Consider the following 23,819-nt stretch of genomic DNA (forward strand, 5'->3'; position numbering starts at 1 on the left):
GGTATTCTCACCACTTTGGCCCACGTTAATTTCCCAGGGAACCACTTCACCCGTCTGTTGGTTATTGGTAACAGCATTAACATATATGACATAATAACAGTTTGCTACTGGTGTGCTAAATGCTTCCCATAGATTATTCTATTTAAGCCTTTCCCATTATTCTGTGGGAGAGGTAGTAGGTACTATATCCATTTTACAGCTAAAGAAATTGAAGCTCAGTGAGGTTACCTAGCTATGATATAGCAGAACCTAGACTCTAACTTCTTATGTGCCAAGCGTTATAGTAAATACTTTATATATATTAACCTCATTTAAGCCTCACAGTAACTCCAGTAAAGCTCCTGATCTTACTGATGATGTACTCTGACTTACAGATTCCAGAAATTACTTTGAAAAATTATGTGTATTTTTTGTTTCAGAGACATTAAGCAAATATAACCCAAAGAATCTGTAAATACCAAAAGAAATGAATCATTTAAATACATACTACTTTAAAAAAGTGGTATCGCTAATTAAATTTTTGGAAGGAAGCCTGACACATTTCATTCTATTTAATATTCTGCAGATGAAGGGTAGTATGTAAATCTCAAACAGGCTTGAATTCATAAATACGTGAAAAGAAAAAAACTCATTGTGAGAAGAAATCTCAACAAACACTGCTATATAAATTTTAGTCAGAAATTAGCTGATGTGGTTAATGTTGAAATATTTTTACTAATAAATTTGAAATATTTTCACTAATAAATTCTTTGACAAATAGAATCGCTTTCATATCAAAGGCTGTACATACTTTCTTCAGTCATCTCATTGTCTTTGCAAAGTGAATCTTCTAAATGAGGACAATAAGACAAAGTAAAGGTATGGTTAAAGGTAGCTGAAAGACTGCTGATCTTATGGCCTTTTAGACCAGTTTATTGTAATCATACATTCAGATGTGCTTTCTTAAGTGGGGCATGAAATGCAGCTGAAGTTGATGTGCTCAAATTCTGTCATATGTCATCCTAGCATATGTCATGTATGATATCCTTTATGACTCATTCGCTTATTCATTTATTCAAAAATATTTATTAGTGCCTACTAAGTGCCAAACACTGATTTAAGTACTTGGGATACATCAGTGAACAAAATGGACAAAAATCATGGAGTTTACATTTTAGCAGACATGGTCCAAACAATAAACAGTAGACAGGTAAGTAAGCAAGCAGGCATTCATTATGGATAGGGAAAACTTTCTATACCTGCTCTTTTAACCATACTAAGGAAAATTACATAGAAAATGACTTGTTTTTCAGCTTGGCTTGCTTTTGTTGATCCCATTTTTAAATACTGGCTAAGAACAATAAAGTTTGAGGGAACATTTTCTCCAAATATTGAGTTAAAATGATGCTGTTAATTAAGAAAATGACCATCTTTTGCTCCTACAATAATTTCTTACTTTTTATAACTCATGTAATATCAATATTGTTGTAAACTGTAGTAATTTAATATCTTGGATATTTTTTTTTTTTTTTTTTTTTTTTTTTTTTTTTTTTTGTGAGGAGGTCAGCCCTGAGCTAACATCCGCCAATCCTCCTCTTTTTTTGCTGAGGAAGACGGCCCTGGGCTAACATCGGGGCCCATCTTCCTCCACTTTATATGGGACGCCGCCACAGCATGGCTTACCAAGCAGTACTTCGGTGCGCGCCCGGGATCCGAACCAGCGAACCCTGGGCCGCCGCAGCGGAGCGCGCGCACTTAACTGCTTGCGCCACCGGGCCGGCCCCAATATCTTGGATATTTTTGATGGTGGTTTATAAAAACCTAGTAACATATAACAAAATTAATTTTTCTGTAAACTTTTGTTTCTTTTCAAGTTATATTATACTTTTGCTGGCTTTGAATATTTATGATAATTTTTTGTTGTAATTCTAAGTAAAATGTTACAGCACTTTTTATTATTTGTTAAATGACTCTTGTTTAGAAAGCTATCTTTACTTTTGTTTGTCACAGTTGTCTAACTTCTGCCATGATAGAAAAAGTAAAAAAAATTTAATATTTTATTGGTATAGCTTAGAATTAACTAGGATATATTATAGGTTCACCATATGGTATGACAGCATTTTACAGTGTTGCGTATGTTGTCACAGTATTACTAACTCAGATGTTAATATTTAACTTCTTTTGTTGACTTACTGAATTAAATCTGTCCCTTATACCGTCAGAGTGGATTCATTTTTTTGTTTTTTTAACCAGGAAGCCTTGAATGTCTGTATTTTTTCTGTATAGTATGAAAAGTAGACCTCACATGACTGAATCTTTTACCTGAGACATTGAATAGACTTTAATTATTCTTATGTTTCACTGAGTAGATAGGGGTACTTGAGATTAGAGGAGCAGGGTTTTGAGAAAGGATTTTGAGAAAGAGACAGAATGAACAGTGGAGTCAATAAAAAGAATGTTCTCAATAGACTTAAGAATAGTTATTAAATGAACAGACAAAACACTAAGTTTTCATTTGGATTATTGCTTTTTTACTTGGTTTTCAAGCAATTCTCAGTGAGTACAATTCTTTTCATTCTGTGTTTTAGCCAGTGTAAACTAGTGACAGTGAGGAAAATAGTGTAGGAATAAATGAGAAGGAAGTAGAATGTTTCTAGGACACTCATTTGAAGAGAGTTTTTTCTTTTTGAATACTTCACCATTTAAAAACAATTGAGATTTGACGTTCAAGAGTAGAAAAATAGCTCTGTGCTCTAGTTTTCAAAGCCTCTTCTCCAACTTTTCTCTCGACTCTTTAGTAACTATTTAGTGGTCAAGTGCCCGTCACATTCAGTCTTTTACGTAGAAACTGTTTCTTAGAGCTGGCCTGGTGGCACAGCAGTTGAGTGTGCATGCTTTGCTTCAGTGGCCCGGAATCCGACACACCGCTTGTCAAGCCATGCTGTGGCAGCATCCCATGTAAAGTAAACGAAGATGGGCACGGATGTTAGCCCATGGCCAATCTTCCTCAGCAAAAAAAGAGGAGTATTGGCATTGGATGTTAGCTCAGGGCTAATCTTCCTCCCCCTCAAAAAAAGAAACTATTTCTTGTCTTTTCTTTCTTGTCTTTTACAGTTAATTCTGTGTTTGGAGATACGACTTTTCTTATATAGCTCTGGAATTATGAAATGGCGTTAAAGTTATATTTTGACTACAGATTTTCTCTTTGAGGAGAAAATTTTGTTTCCAAAGGGAATTCTAAGCCTAATGATGGAGAAGTGACAAATGCAACTCATAACCAAGCCTGAGAAATTTTTTTGTATGCATTTGTAGTTTAAGATGCACAATAACTAAGATTTAACTGTTATTAGACTTCTGTTGCAATTGTTGATATTTTTTAATAAATTTTAGGAAAGAATAATCTAGCCTAATCCATATGAACCTTTGCTTGTGATGTTTGGAGTGGTTGCCAGCTGCTTAATGACTGTGATAACATTTGCTTGGCTAATATGCATGTCACTTTTAGAATTTATCCTCAAAGTGACAATTTGCTGTCACCTGCAGAGTTAAGTGGTGTAATGGCAGCCAAGCAGTGAGATGGAGGGGGATGGAATTAGATCTTGTAGCAATGAATTCACTCATACAGAAAACATGTTTTTGTTTGAGATAATAGAACATTAGCCCAAAATATGTAGTTGAATACATTTTGTTTGGTTTTGATTATTCAAAAATACCATCTTTTAATCTCCATATGTGAACTGTTGTACAATGATGTAAGAAGGAAGAATGATGATGGTGCTTAGAGGACTTGCAGGCTTAGAACTAACTAATTTATCTGGAAATTAAAGAACCCTGATGTATATGGTTGATTTTATGTGCTGATTTAAAGGCTTTTGCTTTTTTCCTTATTATTAGGCAGTTAGGTTATTTGCTAGCCTGTTGGCCAGTCAACACCAATGTGTTTCCTTCAACGCCATGAATCTCAGCATATGCTATTTTACATATCCTAAATAATTTAAATACATTTCTTACTCTTTCCACAGCATGTAGACCCCATGAAGCACAGGACAATAAAGCTTCCTACTCATACCACCAGGAGGATCACTTTGAAAGATTCACCACAGGACTACCAGAGAGACTAATTTGTCTGAAGCATCATGTATTGAAACAACAGAAGGCTACTACCTTTGCACTAGCTAGAAACAGTTACAATGTTTTCAATTCTTTGAGCTCCAGGAAGCCAGGGGAGTAAACTGAAAATCTGAAAATGCGGCCATGGACTGGTTCCTGGCGTTGGATTATGCTCATTCTTTTTGCCTGGGGGACCTTGCTATTTTATATAGGTGGTCACTTGGTACGAGATAATGACCACCCTGATCACTCTAGCCGAGAACTCTCCAAGATTCTGGCAAAGCTAGAACGCTTAAAACAACAAAATGAAGATTTGAGGCGAATGGCTGAATCTCTACGGTAGGTTCTAAAAAACTGAAGGAAGAGTGATAAAATATTGTACTTTGTTTTTAGGTGCAGGCCTTCATTCAGCTATTAAAAAATGCTTAATTTCTATAAACTGCTTTTTTGCAAATATTTAAGTATCTTAGTAAGGTACTTTTTATACTAATGATATCTCTATATATTTAGCATAGAGAATTTCTCCTTAGTGGTAAATCTTATTTTGCATATGAATTTTAATATTAAAAACCTATGCTGTCTAATTTATGTACTTATATTTTATTTATAATTATCTTCAACATTTTGATAATTTTGATACATTAAATACAAACTTTGTATGATTTAAATTAGTGTACATTTAACATTTTTATTCTGTGGACTGTAACAAAGGTATTATTGTGATTGACATGCTGAGTTAGTCTAACTATAACTAATTAAAATGAAAAAACAAAAATTCGTCTTTAAATAGAACAACTGAATCTGGACTCTAGAGGATTACCATCATTGCTACTTTTAAGTCTATTAAAAAATGTGACGTGTCTGTTAGAAGGTGTCAGCTGTTTGTAAAAACAGAGTCTTCTATTTTCAAGGAGCAAGTGAACATGGTGTTACATAGATAATCTCTATATTTGCTTTCAAAGTTAGTGAGTTTAAAAGTTATCTGGTATCTTTTAATTCCTTTGCTTTATATATGAAGGTGATCATGTATTTGTGCTTGCTGTCTCTCAAGATAGAGGTTGAAGATTTGAGAACATGAAGAGTTGAGAGTCATTGCTCCAGAGGTGGTAATTGACCCTAAGGGAAGTAGTGTAGAGAAAAAAGTTTATTTCTTTTTGAGAAACAAATAAATTGAGGAGTGGAAAGTGGAAACATCCTGTTGTGCATAGAGCCCTCAGAGTAGCTGGGGAAGGAGAGGGGAGGGAGCTGTGTTGTGGAAGCGGAAGAGCCTTCTGTGAAGGGGGAAGGTAGTTGGCAGTGTTGTATACCCTCAAGACTTGTGAGAGGACTTCCATGGTCTTCCCACCCACCCCCCCACCCCCACTGCCCTTCACTCTTTCTTTAGGACTCAGTTCTATACATTTGTTAGTTTCATAACTTTTTTCTTCACCATAATATTATTTTTGTCTTTTTATGTTATGTGGAAGACAATGCTAGGTGTTAAGAGTTTTACAACAATGAATGAAACATTATCCCTGTCATTTGTAGTAGTAGTACCATTCAGCAAGATACAAAGTAGTCAGGGATTAGAAAGTGGACAGGTAACTTTTTGAATTTGTATATCATTTTATTTCTATGTGGGAGAGAGCCAGAGAGGATCATGGAGAAGACGATCTTTCAGTAGAGTCTTAATCATTCATTATGGGAACCAAAGATTGATAATTTAGAGGTTAGTAATAATAGCTATTATTTATTGAGAGTTTATTGTATGTCAGGTACTGTGCTGAAGACTTTGCATGGATTATCTCATTGAATTCCATAACTTCCTTATGAGATGCTGGTGCTGTTTTCATAATCATTTTACAGATGAGGAATTAAAGGGATATTAAGTAATATCATTTTTCCCAAGGTCATGCTTTTCACAAGTGGTAGAACTTTGAATCTTGGCAGTATGACTTGAAAGCATGGGCTCTGATGAACTCTATTGCCTCTCTGAATAGAAATCAGAGAGAAGTCAGTGATTCAAAAATCTCAACTAAAAGTCTCATGTAGGAGATCACCAAGAGTAGCTGCTGCTCTAGTTGATTTTAGAATATGCTTTGATCGTAGTAAAATCTTGTTCTACATCATGGGAATTTTGCTTCTCGAGAAAGAATTTGCCTCTTAACAATTTACAGTTATAAATAATTGTTTACTTTTCTCCTAATTCCAGCTTCAATACTGATATTTCAATTGGCGTATTTCTGACTATCAAGTATCTTGTTTTTATTGCATGAAGGAATGCTTGCCTTTAGTATGGGTTGTTCCTTGTGCAAAATAATCTTTGGGTCTTTTTGTGAGTCCCTGCCACAGCATGGCTGACGAGTGGTGTAGGTCCATGCCCGTGATCTGAACTGGCAAATCTGGGCTGCTGAAGTGGAGTGTGCCGAACTTAACCACCCTGCCAGGGGGCCAGCCCCAATCTTTCTGTCTTTTAAGTCACTTTCTTTATATTGTTTCATGTTGAAATTAAATTCTCAACTACTACATTGAAGTGTAGCAACAATTTCTAAGAGCCGAGACACTTAATAGGTCATGTTGTAATACCATAAATACAATCTGAAAACACAGATTGAACAACTGAGCCTGTTTTTATATATAGTTATATAATTTCAGGAAAATAAGTCAGTGATTATATTCCCTCATTAGGGAAGAAAACCTCCTTAGGCCCATGTGTCAGCTTTACTCGAGGGTCATTTGTATTTTATCCAGAGGGATTTCATTTTAGAGTCCCTGGCATAAAAGGAAGAGCAGTGGACGTGCTACTGGCATTGGTGTTTTTTACCCCTTCTTGCAATATTTTGTACTCAGTTTGCTATGTCTTATGTTCGTAAGTCAGACTATCAAAGATTAATTCAGATGTCTGTAAAATTAGGTCATTTCTTTGAGATAAGGCGTATGGATTGGAATTGGAAAGTAACCCAGAAGCCTGAAACCACAATTTTTAAGATTCAGGACAGTAATTTTAAAAGCAGTTAACCAACCCTCCAGTTAGATTTTGCTATTTTTGTTGATAGTACTACAAATTTAGGAAAATAATTTAAAAATCATTACTCTGAATGATACAAATATTTGAGTACAATGTATGGGAGGTTGCTGTGTATGTGGCTCTGTGTGTTTGTGTGCATCTGTATGTGTGTTTAATTTTGACTTATTGATGAATAATTTTCATACAATAAGATTCACTCCTTTTAGCATATAAGTCTATGAATTTTGGCAAATGCTTACAGCCATGTAACCACCACCACAATTTATAGAAGAATTCTACCTCCCTGTAGAATTCTGTTGTACCCTTTTGAATCAGATTCTATCCCTACCTTCTCTCCCTGACACCCACTGATCTGTTTTCTGTCCTGTATTTTTTCCTGTTCCAAAATGTCATATAAATAGAATCATGCAGTATGTAGCCTTTTGAGTCTGGCTTTTTTCATTTAGCACAATGTACTTGAGATTCATCAATGCTATTGTGTGTATTGGTAGTTCATTTTTTTTTCAAATTCCTTTTTAATGATGAGTGGTATTCCACAGTATGGATATATCGTAGTGTTTTGTTTTTTTTTTTAATGCATTTACTAGTTGAAGGCTGTTAGGGTTGTTTCCATTTTTGACAGTTATGATATGAACAAATTGTTATGAACATTTGCCCTGTAAGTTTTTGTGTGAATGTAAGTTTTTATTTCTCCTGGGTAAATAGGATTGCTGGGTCATATGTTAAGTGCATATGTAGCTTTATCAGAAGCTGCCCAAATGTTTTCCAGAGTACCAGTACCATTTTACATTCCCATCAGCAATGCTTGAGAGTTCTAGTCGCTCTCATCCTTGCTAGCACTTGCTGTTGTCCGTTATTTTCATTTTAGCTATTTTAATAGATTTGTAGTAGTATCTCATTATAGTTTCAATTTGCATTTCCATAATGATTAATGATGTTGAGCATTTTTTTTCATGTGCTTGTTTGCCATTCATGTATCTTTTTTGGTCAAGTGTCTATTCAAATTTGTTACCTATTTTTAAAAATGGAGTTTTCTTATTGAATTCTTTTTAAAAATGGTGGTTTTGTATATTACAAAATTATATATGTATATATATATAATTTAAAATGAAAACAATAGCTTAAAACAACAAACATTTATTTGCTCTTGATTTTTCAATTTGGGTTGTTCTCAGCTGGGCTGTTTTTCTAGTTATATCTGGGGTCACTCATGTGGCTGTAGTAGTCATCTGGTTGGGCAGTCCAGATGACCTCACTCACATGTTTGGTGGGCACTGCAGATGACCTCACTCACATGTTTGGTGATTCGCTGGGGCCATCAGCTGGTTTCCTTCCATGTGGCTTCTCCAGCAGGATAGCCCACGTTTCTTCCATAGCAGTGTTCCAAGAGGGCAAGAGCAGAAACTGCAAGTCCTCTTGAGGCCAAGCATCAGAAGTCGCAGTGTCAGTTCTGCCACATTCTGTTAGTATATGTGAGTCAAAGGGGCACTCCATATTCAGGGAATGGAGGGAGGAACTGCAAAGAATTTGTAGCCATATTAACCCACCATTCTCATCTTCAGAAGAAATGTTGAATAGATTAGGTTAGGTCAAATAGTGGTGGTCCTGAACAGCCAGAGTTTAGTTTAGACTTGGTTGATAGATAATAGGGAGCCATAGTTGGGTTTTCAGCAGAGAAATGACATGGTGAAAATGGTTGAGGAAGATTTAGGTTTTCAGATGGATTTGGGGCATGTGCCTGACTGGAGTGAAATTAACTGAGAAACACAGTTTTAATCTGGACAGGAGGTGATGCTGACATAGATTAAGTTAATGATTGAATCTGTTGGCTTTGGTATCAAGGTACATGTGCTTATTTTCCCATGTTTCCTACATACTTTTATTTGGCTTGCGCCAGATATCTTTTTACTTGTTAGTTGCCAGCATATTAGGTATACTTGCCCTCTAGCTATATAACCTTCCATTATATATGGCATTTATTTTTGCAACCTTACATACATTATTCCTTATGCTATCAAGAATATCTTATTTTTCTTTAGGGGAAATATTCCTTCCCTATGTCAGAATATCTTAGTGAGATTTTTAGTCAAGATTCCTAGCCTTCCCAGTCTGACAATCAGATACTTTCTCCCTGGAATTTGTGTTAACCTTTTTATATGATGCTGGATTAAATTTGCCAATGTTTTATTTTGGATTTTTTTCTATGTTAACAAGACAAGTTTACATGTAATTTTTCCTTCTTATAGTGCCTTTTGGGTTTTGATGTTGAGGTTATGCAGGCCAATTCTATTCTCTGGAAGGGTTTCTATAAAATTGATATTTGTTCTATTTTAAATCTTTGTTAGAATTCCACCAGTGAAGGCGTATGGGCTGTAGTCTTTTTGTCGGGGGGAGGGGGTATGGAGGTTGGGTTGGGGAGGAAAAGGGGACATGTGGGAAAGTGTTAAATTCTGAATTTGATTTTTTAATAGAAATTGGACTATTCAGATTTTCTATTTTTTCTTATGTCAGTTTTGGTTTGTTTTTCAAGGAATGCGTCTATTTTATCAAGATTTTCAAATATATTATCATAAAGTTTGTTCACAGTGCCTTTTTAATTTCTTCTCTATACCTGTAATATCTGTAGTAATGTCCTCTTTTTAATTCTTGATATTGGTTATTTGTGTTTTTTCCTTTTATCTTTCTAAGAGTTTATCAATTTCATTTACTTTTCCAAAGAACCAATTTCTCATTGTTTCTTTTCTCCTGCCGTATGTCTGTTTCTATTTTATTGCTTTCTACCCTTAGTTTGATAATTTCCTTTCTTATAGTCTCTTTGGGGTTTTTTGCTGTTCTTTTTAAGGGTTTTCCAGAAAGGATTTTTATCACTGATTTTACACTTTGTTTCTTTTTCTATTATATGCCTCAAGAGCTTTAAAATTCTCTCTAAGCGCAACTTTAAGTTGCATCCCACAAGTTTTGATAATGTTCTATTTTAATTGTCATTCAATTAGAAATATTTTCAGATTTCTGTTGTGATTTTTTTTCTTTGACCGACAGGGTATTTAGGAGTGTGTTGCTTACTTTGTAAGTGGGGCTATTCTATTTATCTTTCTGGTTTTGATTTCTAGTTTGTTCTTCAACCAGATGGAATAATATTCTGTATCATTTCATTTCTTTGAAATTTATTAAATGGCTCAGCAAATGACCTATGTTGGTGAATGATTTAAGAAAAATGTGTATTCTGCTGTTGTTAGATATGCTCTTCTACACATGTCAATTAAGTTAGATTGGTTAATTGTGTTATTAATATTTTCTAAATTCACATAGATTTATTTATTTTTTTAATCTGCTTGTTCTGTCAGTTAGTGAGAAAGGTATGTTAAAATCTCCAACAGTGGTTATAGATCTATTTCCTTTCACCTCTAGCAACTTTTGTTTTATATATCTGAAAGCTATTTCATTTGATGATTGTAAATTCAGGACTATTTTATTTTCTCTGAATTGACCCTTTAATCATTATTGAATGTCTTTATTTATCTGTAGTAACACTTTTTTGGCTATAAAGTCTTATTTACTTGGTATTAATATTGCTATACCAGCTTTCTTTTGGCTAGTGTTTTCATGACAGATTTGTCCCATCTTTTTAATTTTAACCTCTATGTCTTTATTAGATATATTTAAATATAAATTCAAATATTGAAAATACTTCTTGTAAGAATAGAGTTGAATCTTGTTATATTTTGTCCAGTCTGATAATCTGTCTTTTTATTCAATTGTTTTATCCATTTAAATTTAATATAATTACTGGGTTTGTTATTTTTTTTTGTGAGGAAGATCAGCCCTGAGCTAACATCCATGCCAATCCTCCTCTTTTTGCTGAGGAAGACTGGCTCTGAGCTAACATCTATTGCCAATCCTCCTTCCTTTTTTTCCCCCCAAAGCCCCAGTAGATAGTTGTATGTCATAGTTGCACATCCTTCTAGTTGCTGTATGTGGGACGCGGCCTCAGCATGGCCAGACAAGCGGTGCGTCAGTGCATGCCCGGGATCCGAACCTGTGCCGCCAGTAGCAGAGCGCATGCACTTAACCGCTAAGCCACGGAGCCGGCCCCTAATTCCTGGGTTTAAGTCTACTGCATCGCTGCTTTTTCTTCTATTTGTCCTATCTCACTCTCAGTCTCTCTTTGTTTTTTTTTTTTGGTGAGGAAGGTTAGCCCTGAGCTAACTAACATCTGTTGCCAATCCTCCTCTTTTTGCTGAGGAAGATTTGTCCTGAGCTAACATCTGTGCCCATCTTGCTCTATTTTATGTGGGACACCTGCCACAGCTTGGCTTGATAAGCGGTGCATAGGTCCGCGCCTGGGATCTGAACCTGCAAACCCTGAGCTGCTGATGTGGAGGGTGTGAACTTAACCACTATGCCACTGGGCTGGCCCCCCATCTCTCTTTTATCCTTGTTTTTTCTTTGTTGCTTTCTTTTGGATTGATCAAGTGTTTTTTCTTATTGTTATTCCGTTTTTTCCACTTATAATAGAGTTTGTTATACATTTTTGTTTGTTCTTTTAATGGTTACCCTAGATATTATAAAATACATCCTTTTTATTGCAGTCTATCTTAAATTAATATTTTTATCATTTCTAGAACAATGTAAGAATTTTATCCTACTTAAACTTTTAACCCCCCAATTCACTTTTGGTCTTTTTGTTGTCATATATTTTAACTCAATGTATGTTATAAACTGTACATTAATGTTACTATAATTTTGATTTGTCATATTCCTTTATAACTGAACACATATTTATGCTTTCTAATGTTCTTTATTCCTTCCTGCAGTTTAATTCTTCCATGTTGAGTCATTTTCCTTCAACCTTAACAATATCCTTTAGTATTTTTTGTAGTGCAGTTTGATGGCAATAAACTCTCTTAGATTTTCTTTTTCTGAAAAATTTTTTGTTAACATTCTTTTTTGAGAGAGATTTTTGCTAGTATAGAATTTAGTTTGGCAATAATTTTTTATAGCACTTTAAATATGTCATTCCATTGTTTCGAGGCTTTCATAGTTTCTGTTGAGCAGTCATCAATTTTAATTGAAGTGTATCTTTCTCTTTGGCTACTTTTGTGCTTTAATTTTTGTCTTTGGTGTTATACAGTTGTCCATGATGTGCCTAGATAGGGCTTTATTTGTTTTTATTCTGCTTGAAATTCACTGAACTTTCTAATTCTGGGATTTGATACCTTATATCAGTTTTGGAAAATCTTCAGCCATTATCTCTTCACGTACTGCCTCTGGACCATTCTTTCTCTTTTCTCCTTCTGGAACTCCAGTTACATGTATTAGCAAACTTCCTTTTATGGTGTCTCACGTGCCTTTTTTGTGTCTTTCACAGTCTAATTGCTCTTTCCACTTCATTTTGTATATTTTCTTTTGAACTGTCTTCCAATTTATTTAACCTGTCTTCTGCTGCATTCATTCTGATGTTAAACACACCCAATTAGTAATTTTCTTATATTTTGATTCTGGAATATCCAGTTGATACTTTTTGATAATTTCTGATTTCTTTGTAAATTCTCCATTTTTATCTGTCTTGTCCATGTTTCTTGTAATTTCTTTAAATAGTTATTCTAATATAACTATTATATTGTCTGCTAATATCTGGATGATGTCTAGATCCTCATTTGATCAACTTCTATTGAGTTTTCTTTTGATTATTGGTCAGATATTTTGCCTCTTTGCATGTCTAGTAATTTTTATTTTGTGCCAGATGTGTGTAAAAGTACCATGGAGGTTACAGAGGCTTCTCTTTGTTAGAAATGTATTATTGCTGGGCTTATTATCTCAATCCAGTGCAATCAGTGGTTGAGCTGGGTCGTAGTTGCATTGTGCTTTTAGTAAAACTTAGCTCACCTCTGTTTCTTCCATGTTCCTCAGGCATAAGTCTTCCATGCTTTTGATTGAGAACTTGGTGGATTTCTTTTAAGACCTGAAATATTGTAGAAAATTTAGTCTGCCTTTTAGACGTTTTAAACTTTGCTCTTTAACCTCTTGCCCCATGTAGCATCTAAATTTGACAAATAGTGAAGAAAAGACTAGCTATGAGTTTAAGGTAAGCCTTAAGCAGGACTTTATCTCATAATATCACAATACCATGAGACATTTTAGTCAGTTTTAAAATTGCTCTCTAGCCTCTTGAAGCTCCAGAAGTCAGCAGATGTACCCTGGAGAAAACAGGGTATGTATTTAGTGCTCCTACAGTTTCCAAATTTTCACACAAGCCTTCTATGGGATCCAAGCCTGTGCCTCACACTGTACCCAGAGTCAGCAAGCACTCCCCAAGTAAGAACATGGCTAATTATAGACTGCTGTCCTCTAGAATTGTGGTTAATGTAACCCTGCACTTAACACACCTCTCTAATGGCTTTAAAAAAGGTTATATTTGCAATTTATTTATTTATTTTTATGATTATTATCATTATTACAGCAAGAATAGAGTTTGCCATTACATACTACATTCTACTTGGAACCAGAAGTACTGGATTGAAAAATGGTTGGAGTTCATTTATCTCAATGTTCCTGCCATACAGAGATCCCCATTAGTTCCTGTACCTTGATCCCTGGACATGTTCTGGTTCTTGCCCTTTTTAAGAGCTGGTTCTTCAGGTTTTCCTTTGATAAATTTTTAACTTTTTCTCTCATTGTACCCCCAGTTGGGTAGTGAAGGAAAGGAGTAGTTTCGGTAGATTGAAAGTAATTAATTATCAGAGTAATCTTTGCCTCATTGATTGATATGGTGAATCTATTAGGAAAAAGAGATCAAGATGAGATTTAGGTAGATTGAACTTGATATGGTTGCTGAATTTGTCCAGTAGAAAGTTGGAAGTGAGTCTAAAACTCAAGGGAAGAGCCAAGGTGAAGGAGAAAGATAGCTTTAGAAATCTTCCACATAGAAATGATCTCCAGAAAATGTGTTGCACAAAGTAAAAATTCCTCCCTTCACTTCAGATGACCCACAGTCATCATGGATTTGGAAAGGAAGAGGTGTGGGAATAGTATTAACCTACTCTTATTTGCAGGGCTAGCAACAATCTCACTTGGCAGGAAAATTCATTTTTTAGCTACTGCACCTGTTTTATGGATATAGCAATTGGTTATGTGGCGCAGAAACATAAGATCATACATCTTTTTCCACACTATTGTAATTACTAGTTTTTATGGGGACAGAACTTTCATAGGAGAATAGCACATTGAGAATGGAATGCTGTTTTCATCATCATTTATTATGTTGTCTTAATTTTCTTCTTCATACTCAGGGTTTTATATATATATATATATATATATATATATATTTTATACACACACACACAGAACACTCTGATATTATATTGTAACCTGCCTTTTCATATGCACTAAAAAGGGTAACACCACTTAAACTCATTATATGAAAATCTAGGTTTACACAAAAGATAGAGGGTAAAATAGGTTTTGAAAAATAGCAAACTCATAATGAATTTGGACTTAACATATAACCATCCACTTTGCTCATAGTCTTACAAGTATTTTGTAAAACTGTGTCCACCAGTGTAGAGACACAATGAATGGCTTATAATCCTGTTCATAAGAGAGCCACAACTCATAATTTCATGGCATTTTTCTTAGTGTTTTATGTGGTATTTCATTGGGTGTTAAATCACAGTGGGAAATGATTGACGTCAGTTAACTTCTGCTCTTACTCCTAGCGTCTTGATTATCCCAACAACAATAGCAACATTAGCAGCAGGAGCAGCAAGACAACAAAACAACAATAACTGTTAATGTGTATTACTATGTATCAGGGCATGTTCTAAGCACTTGATATATGTTAACTCAATCCCAACAATAGGCCGATGAATTAAGTACTAACATTATCCCCATTTTATAGATGTAGACGATGAAGCATAGTTAAGTAGTTTGCTGAAATTCATATAACTGTGAATGGTGGATCTGGAGTTCAAACCCAGACACTCTAGCTCCATAATCCAAATTCTTTTTTTTTTTTTTTTATTGATGTTTTAATGGTTTCTAACATTGTGAAATTTTGGGTTGTACATTTTTGTTTGTCCATCACCCCATATATGACTCCCTTCACCCCTTGTGCCCACCCCCCACCCCCACTGCCTGGGTAACCACTGTCCAGTTTTCTCTGTCCATGTGTTGGTTTATATTCCACATATGAGTGAGATCATACAGTGTTTGTCTTTCTCTTTCTGGCTTATTTCACTTAACATAATACGCTCCAGGCCCATCCATGTTGTTGCAAATGGGACGATTTTGTCTTTTTTATGGCTGAGTAGTATTCCATTGTATATATATACCACATTTTCTTAATCCAATCGTCAGTCGAGGGACACTTAGGTTGCTTCCACTTCTTGGCTATGGTGAATAATGCTGCAATGAACATAGGGGTGCATAAGCCTCTTTGGATTGTTGATTTCAGGTGCGTTGGATAGATTCCCAGTAGTGGGATGGCTGGATCAGAGGGCATCTCTATTTTTAATTCTTTGAGGGATCTCCATACCGTTTTCCATAGAGGCTGCACCAATTTGCATTCCCACCAGCTGTGTATGAGGGTTCCTGTTTCTCCACATCCTCTCCAACATTTGTTGTTTTTTGTCTTGGTGATTATAGCCATTCTAACGGGCGTGAGGTGGTATCTTAGTGTTGTTTTGATTTGCATTTCCCTGATGATTAGTGATGTTGAGCATCTTTTCATGTGCCTATTGGCCATCTGTATATCTTCCTTGGAGAAGTGTCTGTTCATTTCCTCTGCCCATTTTTTGATCGGGTTGTTTGTTTTTTTGTTGTTCAATTGTGTGAGTTCTTTATATATTATGGAGATCAACCCCTTGTCAGATGTATGTTTTGCAAATATTCTGTCCCAGCTGGTTGGTTGTTTGTTCATCTTGATTCTGGTTTCATTTGTCTTATAAAAGCTCTTTAATCTGATAAAGTCCCACTTGTTTATTTTTTCTTTAGTTTCCCTAGTCTGGGTAGGCATGTCATCCGAAAAGCATAATCCAAATTCTTAATCATGTTGCTGTGGTGCCTGTAGAAGTAACTGCTGTGTCACAAAAAAAGTGCCACAGTCATTTCTTTTCTAACACCCTTTGCTTGTTGTGTATGTGGGTCCAGAAGACTAGACTGTAAGCCATAATGGATACCCTTTTTCTATTAGATTCCTTTCCTCCCCGTTTACCATTGAACAGACTTCAGAATAAGGAAAATTATCAAAGATAAAGAAGAGGGATTGCATAATGATAAAGGAGTAAGTTCTCCAAGAAGACATACCAATTGTTAACATGTATGCACCTACCAACAGAGCTTCAAATACATGAGGCAAAATATGTGAGGCAAGGAGAAATATAGAATAGAAATATTTTAGCCAGAGACTTCAACACTCCTCTTTCAGTAATAGATAGATCAAGCAGGCAGAAAATCAGTAAGGATATAGTTGACCTGAACAGCATTTTATCAATCAACTTGACCTAATTGACATTTATAGAATACTCTATTCAACAACAGCAGAATACCCATTTACCATTGAAAACCCTCCTATTCTGATGTACTCTCTGTAATTTGGATGGAGGTGTTTCCTTTAAAATTTCCTGTAGGTTGTCTTTCATAACAAACAGGGAAGTCTGTGTATTTAGAGTTGGGGCAGGGGAAGGATTGGATTATAGAAGTTTCTTCTTATTTATAAGGTCAGCTGGAAGCTCATCTTGTAGAAAAAAGTTCCTTTTCCTTTTCATTCCAAGCTTTGCCCACACGCTACTGCCAACAAAGATGGTTCAATAAAAGCTAGCTTTGTGAAATATAGGGTAAGATAATGCTTTCTCATTAGAAATTATACTCACTTTCCTCACACGCTTTAATATATATATAATGTCAGAATCACCACTAAGCAGAGAAAATTCAAGTAAATCAACTTTTGGTGTTTGGAAGATAGTACATGTTTAAGATTTCTGGAGCTAGTTACATGATTTTGAAGAGCAAATAAGTCGAATTTTTTAGTTTCTAAATCAAAATGTAGACCATCACTATTATAAACAGGAAGGAAATTGCAAAGCTTAGTGAAAGATACTGGATAAATTGTGGAGTAAAAAGGGGAGTCAAATTTGGTGATTCATTCTTTTAATTATTTATTTTAGGTTCCTTAGAACTAATTAAAAAACAAAATATGTTTGATTATATGTAGGCTGTTAAACAGGGTATTAGTTATCTATTGCTGTGTAAAAAATTACCACAAACTTAGTAGTATAAAACAACACACATTATTTCTCAGTTTCTGTGGATCAGGAATCTATGCACAGCTTAGCTGGTACCTCTGCTTGGTACCTCTGCTTTGGGGTCTCACAAGAGAGACCACATGGGCAAGATGAATTTTCGTTAAATATTTTATAATCTGTGAATATTTGAGTTTAGGGGCTCGATTAAACATTCTTTACATTTTATCCTTTGTTTTTTTATCCTAGTATTTACTGAGCTGATAATGGCTTCGAGCATTTCTTGATAATTCAAGATAAATAATAGCAGGAAATATGGCCATAGTGATTCATCAATTTCAGTGTCACTTGATTTATAGATGGCACGTAATCTGCTAGTAACTGTTTAGAAAAAAACTTTCTTGGTCTATTTCCCACTTTTTTTTAGGCAAACTTTTATTTCACTATGAAGACTTGTTTTTTGTTTTTGAGCTTGTCGTATTGACATTTTATAATTCATTTAGGTAAAATGATGAAACAGAGATTGTTTTATTTGATCAGTATTCTAGACAAAGCTGTCTGAAGGAGAATAAATATAAAAAGATTTCAACATATTAGAGTTAGCCTGTGAATTACAGTGGCTAGAAGGAAGTACAGTATAAAATAGCACCCTATGCTTTTCTTGTTACTGTTGTTGCTGGTTCAAATAAAATAGTTTGATTTTAATTCAGTGCTTTTGTTCATTTAAAATTTATGCAAAAGCTGTTGCTTGGCGAGATATTTCACGTCAGAAATGCATAAGAGATTCTAATAAGGTTTGGAGAGAAACTGAGGTGCACTTAATAAATATAGAATGCTATAGCTGCAAATAAATAAAGACAAAAGGGACATTCAAAAGTATAATTTAATGTTAATTCTCATTTACATTCAATAGCACTTCAAAAGTATTATCTCTCTTGCCACATGATGTGTACAAAAGCTAAGGGACTTAGTCATTGTACTGCAAGTCAGTGGCAGAAGCAGAAATAGAATGTTCCCAGGAATTACGAAGTTGTTTCTAATTTTCAGTACACTGCCGACACTGTCATTTTTTATACCTTCTCAAGTTCCTCTTCTTTAAGTATTAACTCAGGACAATATGTTTTACAAGCCTAAAGATAATGACAAAATAGCCTATTTAATATTGCAATTACTCTTGGTAATTTAGTGTGATCAGAGATTTCCATATACCAATATTAGAAATGGCCACTTGAATCATTACATCTTTAAGTTATATAGGTCCACCTGTGTAAGCATAGAGGGACTATGTGTAATATTTATTGAACTGTGCTATGTTCAGCACTTGCAGCCTTTCATGTGGGTCATGAATCTGTGGGAGGAAACCACATGCTGTAAGTTTAGATTAAGTTCTCAGTTTATTTGGTCAATCCTACATAAGCTTATTGGAAGTGGTGTGGCCACATGGAATAGGAGTAGATGTAATATATCTAAATGTAGCTTCCCTTGGCCCTTTAGAGTCCCTGATGGAGTCATAAACTGCCTGTGCGTTTATCCACACAAGGTAATTTCTTGCCAGATCTAAGTTCATTTCTCGTTATACTGTAATCCTCTTATACCCAGGGCTAGTGTTACCGTTTTGCAAGAATGTACGCAAACAATCCATGCATTTCTGTTTAAGGGAATGTGTACAAACAGTGGGATCTGTTAGTCTTGAGCCAAACCTAAACATCAGTAAAGCCCTATTCTGATCCTTGAGAAGAAAGCTAAAAGTCGTTTCAAGGTATTTCAATAATAAATATGCCTCCAGCTTCTCAGCATTATGGAGAGTACATCTCTTCACAATACTGATAGTGCTAAATACTACACACACACACATACACAGAGAAGATTGTTGCAAACCAACCTAAGCCAGTTGATCATTCATTATTATTTGTTCATTTTTGATAGCTATTGGTAGCTTCCAAAACTAGAGGCAGGTGAGGAAGATAGGTCTCCTGCTCCATAATTTTGCTAACATTTAATATGTTACAGTGAAGGCAAAACTCAGATTGAATTCTGCAACACACGCAAACGTTAGTAAGCAGGTGCAAAAAGAGTCACACAATCTGTTCTATAAGTCTGACGAAGTCCATGCTTTCTGTCCTTTTAGGTGTTCTTGCAATATCTTATATAAAGGGTTCTCTTGAGGCAGTTGTGATGTTATTCTGACAACAAGATTTGGTCTACCTTGTGTTCAAGTGTCAAAGAATATCTGAATCAGTCCCTGGACACTGTTGGTTTTGGAACTCAAGCCTAAGGCACCATTCCAAAGATTATAGATTACTGGATTTACCAGATTCGTACACGTTCACAAAGTTGTTAACAAAGTGCTTCTACAGCATTTCTAGGTATTTCACATTTTCATATATACTGAGTTAATTTTACAAATGAAATAATATTTTTAGAGTTTACTTAGCTAATAACAAACTATCTTTGATTGGAAATAAAGCTGGCTGTTGTTGCCTTTGGGATATGGGCTTTTTCCCCCCAGCTTTACTGAGATATAATTGATACATAACATTATGTAAGTTTAAATTGTGCAACGTGATGATTTGATATATGTATATATTGTGAAATGTTTACCACAATAAGGTTAGTTAACAGATCCATCATCTCAGTTACCTTTTTTGTGTGTGTGATGAGAGCTTTTTTTTTTTTTCCTGAGGAAGATTAGCTCTGAGCTAACATTGGTTGCCAATCCTCCTCTTTTTGCTGAGGAAGATTGGCCCTGGGCTAACATCCCTGGCCATATTCCTCCACTTTATATGGGATGCCGCCACAGCATGGCTTGATAAGCAGTGCATAGGTCTGCGCCTGGGATTTGAACCTGGGAACCCCAGGCTGCTGAAGTGGAGCATGCTAATTTAACCACTGTGCCACTGGGCTGGCCCCTGTAATGAGAGCTTTTAAGATTCTAATAGCAACTTTCAGTATATAATACAGTATTGTTAACCATAGGCACCATGTTGTCCATTAGATCCCCAGAACTTACTCATCTTATAACTGGAAGTTTGTTCCCTTTGACCACCTTCACCCATTTCCCCCACCCACACCCCCCTCCCCTTGCCCCTGCCAACCATTAATATACACTCTGTTCTGTGAGTTCCGCTTTTTTAGATTCCATATATAAGTGAGATCATACAGTATTTGTCTTTCTCTGTCTGATTTATTTCACTTAGCATAATGCCTTCGAGCTTCATCCATGTTGTCACAAATGACAAGATTTCCATTTTTCTCATGGCCGCGTAATGTTCGATTATATATATATACACCACATATTCTTTATGCATTCATCTGTTGACAGACACTTAGGTTGTTTCCACGTCTTGGGTATTGTGAATAACGCTGCAGTGAACATGGGAGTGCAGATATCTCTTCAAGATACTGATTTCCTTCCCTTTGGGTATATATCCAGAAGTGGAATTGCTAGATCGTATGGTAGCTCTATTTTTAATTTTTTGAGGAAACTCCATACTGTTTTCCATAGTGGCTGTGCTAATTTACATTCCCGCCACAGTGCACAAAGGTTCCCTTTTTCCCACAGTCTTGCCAACACTTGTGTCTCTTGTCTTTTTGATAGTAGCCATTCTAACAGGTGTGCGGTGATATGTCATTGTGATTTTGATTTGCATTTACATGGTAATTAGTGATGCCAAGCACTTTTTCATGTACCTGCTGGCAATTTGTATGTATTGTTTGGAAAAATGTCTATTCAGTTCCACTGCCTATTTTTAAACCAGATTATTTTTTTTGCTATTGAGTTGTATGAATTCTTTATATATTTTAGATATTAACTCCTTATCAGATATATGATTTGCAAATATTTTCTTTCGTTTCATAGATTGCCTTTTCATTTTGTCAATTATTTCTATTGCTGTGCAGAGCTTTTTAGTTTGGTGTAGTCTTACTTGTTGATTTGCTTTTATTGCTTGTGCTTTCGGTTTCATATCCAAAAAATAATTCCCAAGACCAATGTCAGTGAAACTTTTCCCTATGTTTTCAGCTAGGAGTTTTACATTTTCAATTCTTAAGTCTTTAGTCCATTTCAGGTGTAGTGGTGTAGGATAGGGTTTCAATTTCATTCTTCTGCACATGGTTATCCAGTTTTCCCCAACACCGTTTATTGAAGAGACCATCTTTTCCCCGTTGAGTATTCTTGGCTCCCTTTTCAAATATTAGTTGACCATACATGCAAGGGTTTATTTCTAGGCTCTTGATTCTTTTCCATTGGTCTGTGTGTCTGTTTTTGTGCGAGTACCATACTGTTTTGTTTGCTGTAGCTTTGTAGTATAGTTTGAAATCAGTAAATGTGATGCCTCCAACTTTGTTCTTCTTTCTCAGGATAGCTTTGGCTATTTGGGGTCTTTTGTGGTTTCATACAACTTTTAGGATTGTTTTTTCTATTTCTGTGAAAAATGCCATTGAACTTTTGTTTTGAGTACATTGAATCTATAGATGGCTTTGGGTAGTATGGACATTTTAAAATATTAATTTTTTTGATCCGTGAACGTGGGATATTTTTCTCTTTGTGTCTTCTTCCATTTCTTTCATTAAAGTCTTGTAGTTTTCAATGTACAGATCCCTTCACTTCCTTGGTTAAATTTATTCCTAAGTATTTTATTGATTTTGTTGCTATTGTGAATGGAATTTTTTAAAATTTCTTTTTCAGATGTTTCATTGTTAGTGTAGGGTTAGAAACGCAACTGATTGTTGTATGTTGATTTTGTCTCCTGCTACTTTACTGAATTTGTTGATTAGTTCGAACAGTTTTTTTGGTGGAATCTTTAGGATTTTCTATATACAAGATCATATCATTAGCAAATAAAGACAATTTTACTTCTTTTCCTATTTGGATGACTTTTATTTCTTTTTCTTACCTGATTGCTCTGGCTAGGACTTCCCCTACTATGTTGAATAAAAGTGGTGAGAGTGGGCACCCTTGTCTTATCGTTGATCTTAGAGGAAAAGCTTTTAACCTTTCATCATTGATTATGATGTTGGCTGTGAGTTTGTTAAATGTGGCTTTTAATATGTTGAAATATGTTCCTTATCTACCCAATTTGTTGAGTATTTTTATCATGAAAATATGTATTTTGTCAAATGGTTTTTCTGCAACTATTGAGATGCTCATGTAATTTTTCTTTCATTCTATTAATGTTGTGTATCACATTTGTTTATTTGCATATGTTGAACCATCCTTGCATCCCAGGGATAAATCCCACTTCATCGTGGTTGTGATCCTTTTAACGTGCTGTTGAATTAGATTTGCTTATATTTTGTTGAGAATTTTTTCATTTGTATTCATCAGCGATATTGGTCTGTGGTTTTCTTTTCTGTAGAGTCTTTATCTGGCTTTGGTATCAAGGTAATGCTGGCCTTGTCAAATGAGTTTGGGTGTGTTGTTTCCTCTTCTATTTTTTTGGAAGAGTTTGGGAAGGATTGGCAGTAATTCTTTAAATGTTTGGTGGAATTCACCAGTGAAAAGATCTGATCCTGGGCTTTTCTTTGTTGGGAAGTTTTTGATTACTGGTTCAATATCCTTACTCATTATTGGTCTGTTCAGATTTTCTATTTCTTCACTATTCAGTCTTGGTAGGTTGTATGTTTGTAGGAATTTATCCATTTGTTCTGGATTATTCAGTTTGTTGACATATAATTGTTCATAGTAGTCTCTTAAGATCCTTTGCACTTCCATGGTATCAGTTATAATTTCTTCTCTTTCATTTATAATTTTATTTGTTCGATCCTCTCTTTTTATCTTAGTCTAACTGAAGATTTGTCAATTTTATTTTTTCAAAATACCAACTCTTAGTTTTGTTAATCTTTTTTATTTTTCTGGTCTCTATTATATTAATTTCTGCTCTGTTCTTTGTTATATTCTTCCTTCTGCTAACTTTGGGTTTAGTTTCTCTTCTTTTTCTATTTCCTTGAGGTGTGAAATTAGGTTGTTTATTTGAGATGTTTCTTTTTTTCTTAATGTAGGTGTATATTGCTATAAACTTCCCTCTTAGAACTGATATTGCAGCAGATTTTTATGTTTCCATTTTTGTTTTTTTCAAGATATTTTTTGATTTCCCTGTTGATACCTTCTTTGACCCATTAATTGTTCAGGAATGTGTTAATTTCCATATATTTATGGAATTTTCAGCTCTTCTCCTGTTACTGATTTCTAGTTTTTGTTTTTTTTTTTTAAAGATTTTATTTATTTTATTTTTTCCCCCCAAAGCCCCAGTAGATAGTTGTATGTCATAGCTGCACATCCTTCTAGTTGCTGTATGTGGGACTCAGCCTCAGGATGGACGGAGAAGTGGTGCCTCGATGCGCACCCGGGATCCGAACCCGGGCCACCAGCATCGCAACGCGCGCACTTAACCACCAAGCCACAGTGCTGGCCCCTGATTTCTAGTTTTGTACCTTTGTGGTCAGAAAAGATACTTGGTCTGATTTCAGTGTTTTTTTTTTGTGAC

At 35.1% G+C, this 23,819-nt stretch overlaps 1 protein-coding gene across 9 annotated transcripts in view; it reads left to right on the forward strand.

The window, feature by feature from the left end:
- FUT8 (fucosyltransferase 8) overlaps positions 1-23,819 on the forward strand; it is a 298,401-nt gene that overhangs the window by 122,933 nt on the left and 151,649 nt on the right. For all 9 annotated transcript variants that reach the window (XM_058567138.1, XM_058567146.1, XM_058567145.1 and 6 more), the window contains one exon: positions 4,002-4,428. In XM_058567138.1, the coding sequence (XP_058423121.1) occupies positions 4,226-4,428 (203 nt within the window). In that variant the 5' untranslated portion in view covers positions 4,002-4,225. The remainder of the gene's footprint in view (positions 1-4,001; positions 4,429-23,819) is intronic.

The sequence above is a fragment of the Diceros bicornis genome, chromosome 24 (assembly GCF_020826845.1).
Source record: "Diceros bicornis minor isolate mBicDic1 chromosome 24, mDicBic1.mat.cur, whole genome shotgun sequence".
In the NCBI taxonomy this organism is placed as follows: Eukaryota; Metazoa; Chordata; class Mammalia; order Perissodactyla; family Rhinocerotidae; genus Diceros; species Diceros bicornis.